We start from the raw sequence: 6,174 nt of genomic DNA, 5'->3' as shown, positions 1-6,174 counted from the left end.
ATTTGTAGAAACATTCTTATTACTAACCAAATCTGAAGTGCAAAGCAAAATTATTTCTAAATTATATAACAGCATCCGGCGGTGTAAAAACGACAGCACTCTGTATATTAAAGCGAAGTGGGAAAAGGAGGGTAATTTGACAATTACAGACAAGAGTTGGGCTCACGCATGCAAGATACAGTGGGCTACCACTGGGTCTAACGTTTGACGTGAATTTTGCTGGAAAAGCATTATGAGATTTTTCATTACCCCTGCTCAACAAAGATATCGAGGAATAGGTGATAAATGTTGGAGATGTGGGGGAGATGGAGCTAACCATTTCCACATCTTTTGGGACTGTAAAGATATTCGCCAGTATTGGTCTCAAATCCATGATAATTTACAAAATGTTTTTTCATTTGTTTTTCCTTCAACTTTTGAGACCATGATCTTTTTGTTTTTTAAACAGGTTTTGCCTAAACATGATTTCATTTTCATTTTGCTGACTCATTACTTCCACAGTAGGAGGATCTCAAATTCATTATAATCAGACAAAGTCAATCAAATGCCACGATGGATCATTTGTTCATGGTGTTTACACTTATTTGTGAAATATTGTTTCGTTATAACATTATTCATATTTTATCTTTAAGCTGGGCTATCCTGAGGCTCAGTGCATCTTTCGCTCTTAAACTCCTCCTACAAACTCAGACTCTGCTCCTGCAAACCTCAGGTGGGCTTTGTTTCAATCTGGCAAAAGAATATTTGAATGTTTTGCATCTCTTTGTGCTTTGTGACATTTAGTGAAGATATGTGAGACTTTTTTGAGTCATGAGCTACTTTTATTTTAATTAATATAAAAACAGTTTATGTACTTAATAACTTCTAACTGTCGAAAACAATGAATTAAAAAAAGATATAAAATTAGTATAAAGAATATATAAAGAAGAGTATATAAAACATTTATTAACACACAAGCTTGGAGCTCATATGTTTTAATTAAGCTCCATATATCTCAATAGACAGACAGATAAAAAACATGAATCACTTGTAATGATTAGAAACTTGATAGAATTTCAAATCTAGTTTGGGGAGTCATTCAGTGAGAAACAGTGAAATGATTTTCCATGTGAAAAGGTGGACAGCAGAAACAGAAAGAAACAGTGAGACTAAAAGAGAAACAAAGAGCTTTGGAACAACGAGGCAGCAGGAGGACAGCTGCAGTTTAACAGCTTCAACTCACTGACAGGAAACAACATTAGAAACATCATCATCCTCAACTCATCTGCTGCACTGACACTGACACCTTCAACGGACACACCTTCACTTTACCACCATCAAAAGTGCTAATGTATGGAAACATCCTGTGAGTGAAAGTGTGTGTGAAGGTGTGTATGTGTGTGTTAGTATCAGGATCAGAGAACGACAGCTTTCCTCTGTTCCAGTCCAGATTCACTCTGATCCTCTGGAGCTTCTTCTGGACTGAGAGAACAGTTTTAGCGGATGGTGAGAATGCAAAATATTTACTTGTATTGAACACTATTCCCCAAAATCCAGACAGTATGCTTCCCTTCCTCTGCATAGACTCTGCAAATACACCCAGTGCCCACCGTATACTGTCTCCAACATCAACATCCCAGCTGTGACTCCCTGAGTTAAAGCCCTCAGAGCCCAGGACAGAGATGTAATAATCAAACCTCTCTGGATTATCAGGAAGCTGCTGCTTCTCTCCTCCTCGTCTCACACTGGTCAGATCTTCAGACAGGATGAGGTTTGGATGAGCAGTGTTTGGGTCCAGGATGAGAGGAGTGTAGGAGACCACGTCCTTCATGTTGTTCCAGATGTTGAAGGTCAGGTTGCCCAGGTGTTTGGCCTGGTCTATCAGAGCTGCTGAGGGCAGCTGTGGATCATCCAGCAGGGGGCAGCGCTGGACTCTTTCCACTGCAGCCTTGTAGTTGTGCAGGAATGAGACGTCTTCAGCTCTCAGCTCCTCCTCTGTGGCTCTGACTGTGTCTGAAAGAGCTGCTATCTCTCTGCTCAGAGCCTCCATCTTCTCCTTCATCATCCCACTCTTCTGCTCCTCTTCCTCTCTCACTGCAGCCAGCCTGGCCTCCTCTTCCTCTGCTAGAAACTGGTGAAGCTTCTTAAACTGCTCCTTAATCTGCCTCTCTGTGTGTCGGGCCTGGACCTTAATGTGTTCTGCTGTTTGATCAAACTTCATTTGAACTTCTTCACAAACCTTTAACTTCTTCTTTAAGGGCTCCAGAGTTTCCTGAAGTTCCTTCTTGTGTTGTTGTGCAGCTTCATCGATGGGTCTGAATCTGTGATTGGTGTGTTTTTCTGAGTCTCTGCAGACGACACACACTGGCTGCTGATGGTCCAGACAGAAGAGTTTGAGTTTCTCAGAGTGCAGACTGCAGAGATCCTCTGAAGCTCTCTCCTGTAAGAACGACTCACACAGGTTCTTTAAAGCTCGGTTTAAAGGTGGATGCTTCTTTGAAGATATTTCCTTACAAACTGGACACTCACGTTCCCCTTTCTCTCTCCACCATCTCTTCAGACAGTCTTTACAGAAGCTGTGGCTACATGACAGAAGAACAGGATCTCTGAAGACCTCCTGACAGACCGTACAGCAGAGATCCTCCTCTGATCTGGAAGCCATTGAGTCTGTGAGTGAAGCTGAAAACAGCAGACAGGAAGTACAGTCAGTCCTGGCTCCCCTCCCTCCTCTACCACCTTCACTGAAACTTCCTTTGAGTCGTGTTTTTGCTCAAACTCACATTCAGTGTGTGGAGCGTCAGCAGCTTGAAGCAGCAGTGTTGGAGTTTTCCACTTTTCTCTCCTGTAGCTGGACTCACTCAGAGGAAGCTGCTAGTTTGGTCTGAGCTCAGTCTGATCGTCTGTGCGTCTCTCTGCACTGAGGACGAAGAACGGCCAGTTTCTTCTTCTTCTTTCTTACAGTTGTACTGGCGGTTGGCAAACAATTGAAAGGTGCATTACCGCCACCAAGTGGTATGGAGTATGGTCTGGAACGACGCTCGAAAAAAAAAAGCCAGTTTCCTGGTTTGTTGCGTGTTAAACACGTGGGGGGCGGAGCTTCATTTAACTTCCTCTTATAAATGTGTGAGTGTGACAGCAGAGCGCAGACGGTCACCGCAGGTCAAAAATTAAACATTTTTATGAAGTTGATAAAATAAAGCATGACTCAGTGTTGCAGCTGTTTGGCAGTTTTTCTTTCAAACTTTCTTCTGATTATTAGAAGGGCTCACCCCGCCCGCAGACTGTGGACCAATAGGAGAGCTGGCCCACTGTAGACTACCAATCGTCTCTCGACGGACGTTGCGTCACCAGAAAACAACAACGGCACCTCCGCTATGTTTTTTTTTTAAATTAAACTTTATTTACAAACAACAGTTTAACATACAAGGCACCATCATTAATCCGATTATGTTACATCCTCGGTTGAGCATTATAGCAAAACAAACAAACAAACAAAACGAACAAAAAAAACCCCAAAAACAACAACAATAAGCACAAAGTTAGCACAAAAATAAAGAACAGTCATTGAAGGATTCGAACCAAAGGCAAAAACTAACGTGCAAAAAAAGGGCAGTCGTGATTATAAAATAGGGAGTTTTTTGTTTTTTTTAACATAGGTTAAACTCTTTAAATAAAACAACAAGTTTATGGGCTTTCTTGTTATTCACAAGTTTCAGCGATTTAGCCCAGAGTCTAAAGTCATTCAGCCATCTGTTTATACATGGTTTAGCTTTAAAGTATCTGCATTTGTGAATAAAAAATTTTCCCATTAACAAAATCGTCCTAATCAACAGGTCAAAATCTGCATTCTCAGCAAGTATTCCAAATTTTATTACTGTCACCGTCAAATGTGGTAACTGAATTCTCCTGGACTGTAGCCAGCTCCACATGTCAGTCCAGAAGGAGTGCACTGATTCACAGTTGAAAAACAAGTGATCCAGACTTTCAATATCATTTTCACAAAATGTGCAGGCGTTCACATCTAAATTAAATTTCCGTCTTAAGAATTCATTGGTTGGATAAACCTCATTAATGATTTTAAAGTGAACCTCTTTTGCTTTAGGGGAAAGAGGAAGTGAAATATACTTTTTTCTTATCGCCTTAACCTCCATGGTCTCAAATTCTTTAAGGATATAATTTCTTTTAACCGGATTAGGGAAAATTTCGTTTATCAAAATATTCCTGATCACTTTGTTTGTAAACCTGCTGTCACCAAATTCAACTCCAGCTATGCAGAGCTGCCTCAGTCCAGGAGAAATTTTAGAGTGCACAATATCTTCTTTTATCATTGATCTCAAAGGGACTGGAATGGCTTTCACTAGTGTTGGGGGAAAACTCTGTAAAAAACCCAGGAGAAATAAAGACACAATGAGACAAAGTTACTTTCTTTGCTAAACGTGTACACGGGTGAGCTGCTGAGAACAACTCACGTCGTGAACAGAGGCTTGGCACTTTTTATAGGAAAGACAGTGAGAACAGGATAAGAAAATAATAAACAGATAAAATAAACAACTCCATATGTGGCGCTAGTCTCGTCAGCAGAGAGCTGGGAGAAAGCTGTGAGAGATAAAACAATCTAAAACAATATGTCCTTGCTGGGAAAATCTGAAAGACACTTCTAAACTACTTATCTTAAACACAGCTTGTACATTTAAAAGAAGGTAAAGTTACATAGAATCATTTTTCCTCTAACAACTAGGGATTTATATCTCTTAACAGTACATCTTACATCAAATTTCTCACAAAACGTCTCATGCTTTAATAAGACCCCATTATCATCCATAAAATGAGCTACAGCCCAAATCCCTTTAGATCTCCATTCATCCACGTACACAGATTTCCTACACAAACGGATATACCTGTTGTTCCATATAGGGGTATTGTGAGGAGTAAAGTTATGTTTGTAGTAGGGCTGGGCCATATTATACCGTTCACGGTAATACCGGTATAATGTTAGGCAACGATAGGAAAATGAAATATCGCGATAGAATGGGAGTAAAACGCGCATGCGCAGTGCCTTTGTTTTCATACGCACATGGCCGATTGTTGAGTGAAACAGATGATCCAGAATTGGTTTGTAAAAATGGTGCAACTTCCGTGATGTGGAACTGGTTTGGTGTTTGTCCATCAGATACACAACAAAGCACATTTTTTTGCAGAACATGCAAGCGGCCGTTGTTATTGTCGTATTTGTCGGACTAAGATGCTCTTAAATCTGGGAGTAATCTGGGTCCTAAACTCTTTATTCTTCAGGTCAAACAACACTGCAGCATCACTGAGAGTTAAAAACTGTCTAAATTCTTTCATCTTTAATAAAACGATCAGCATTGCTGCTTTACCAGGTGTAACTATAAAGTTTAACTTCCAGGCATCCATGAAAACAAAAGTTATTACATTTAACGGAGTTAGAAGTTAGCAGGAAGCTAGCGGAAGTTAGCTCGCTAGTTTCGCTAGTTACCTAAGCATGATATTGCATGTTCTGACTGAGAGATTTCTGAAAAAAATCAAACGTATGCAATCGCATGGCAGGATGCTGTAAACGGACCAAACTTCAGTCAGGAGAACAACTGAGATAATCCATCCACAATACGAGGTTAGTCATTAATATACTGCAACAACATGGGAATAGAGCAGCTGCCAGAGAATTCAACATTAATGAATCAATGGTACAGAAGTGGAGGAAGCAAGAAGAATGAGTTTAATAAAGTTTGATTTATCTGACTGCTTTGTTTCGCTTAATGTGCCTTATAATCCCGTGCACCTTATGGTCCGAAAAATGCGTACTGCACACTGCAGTTTAATGTTGCAAAGCACCTCTTTTTAACTTCAGTGGATATTATACATGGTTATGCTCAGGATATGTCAGCCCATTTCTACTGGAAATGCCTTTTGGTTAAACTTTCAGCAAGGAATTAGCATTTGCACTGTTACATTTTTATAAAGCTTTAATGTACATAAAAACCAGCTTCTTGTTTAAGTGAATATAAATGGAAGGTTGTCTTTTTGCGCTAGTAATGTTGTGGAGTTGTATTTTGTCTCGCATCAATTATATCGTCGGTTATATCGTTATCGCAAATTTTCAAATATATATCGTGATAAATATTTTTGGCCATATCGCCCTGCTCTAGTTTGTAGATTAATTTCCAGTAGAGAAGG

The 6,174-nt window shown here is 40.0% G+C and overlaps 1 protein-coding gene across 1 annotated transcript; it reads right to left on the bottom strand.

Moving 5' to 3' along the window:
- Positions 1–799: 799 nt before the first annotated feature.
- On the bottom strand, positions 800–2,958 carry LOC308405222 (nuclear factor 7, brain-like). The gene is made up of 2 exons (XM_080895698.1): positions 2,760–2,958; positions 800–2,658 (listed from the first exon to the last, which is right to left on the bottom strand). Exon 2 carries the CDS (start codon positions 2,639–2,641, stop codon positions 1,256–1,258), a length of 1,386 nt encoding a protein of 461 aa, XP_080751824.1. The 5' UTR covers positions 2,642–2,658; positions 2,760–2,958; the 3' UTR covers positions 800–1,255.
- Positions 2,959–6,174: the final 3,216 nt, after the last annotated feature.

Source organism: Rhamphochromis sp. 'chilingali', assembly GCF_963969265.1.
Source record: "Rhamphochromis sp. 'chilingali' genome assembly, chromosome: 1".
Taxonomy (NCBI): domain Eukaryota; kingdom Metazoa; phylum Chordata; class Actinopteri; order Cichliformes; family Cichlidae; genus Rhamphochromis; species Rhamphochromis sp. 'chilingali'.
This window is presented reverse-complemented; position numbering and strand designations above follow the sequence as displayed.

Coding starts and splice junctions, on each gene's coding strand:
- LOC308405222 (XM_080895698.1), bottom strand. CDS start 2,641: ATGGCTTCCAGATCAGAGGAGGATCTCTGCTGTACGGTCTGTCAGGAG.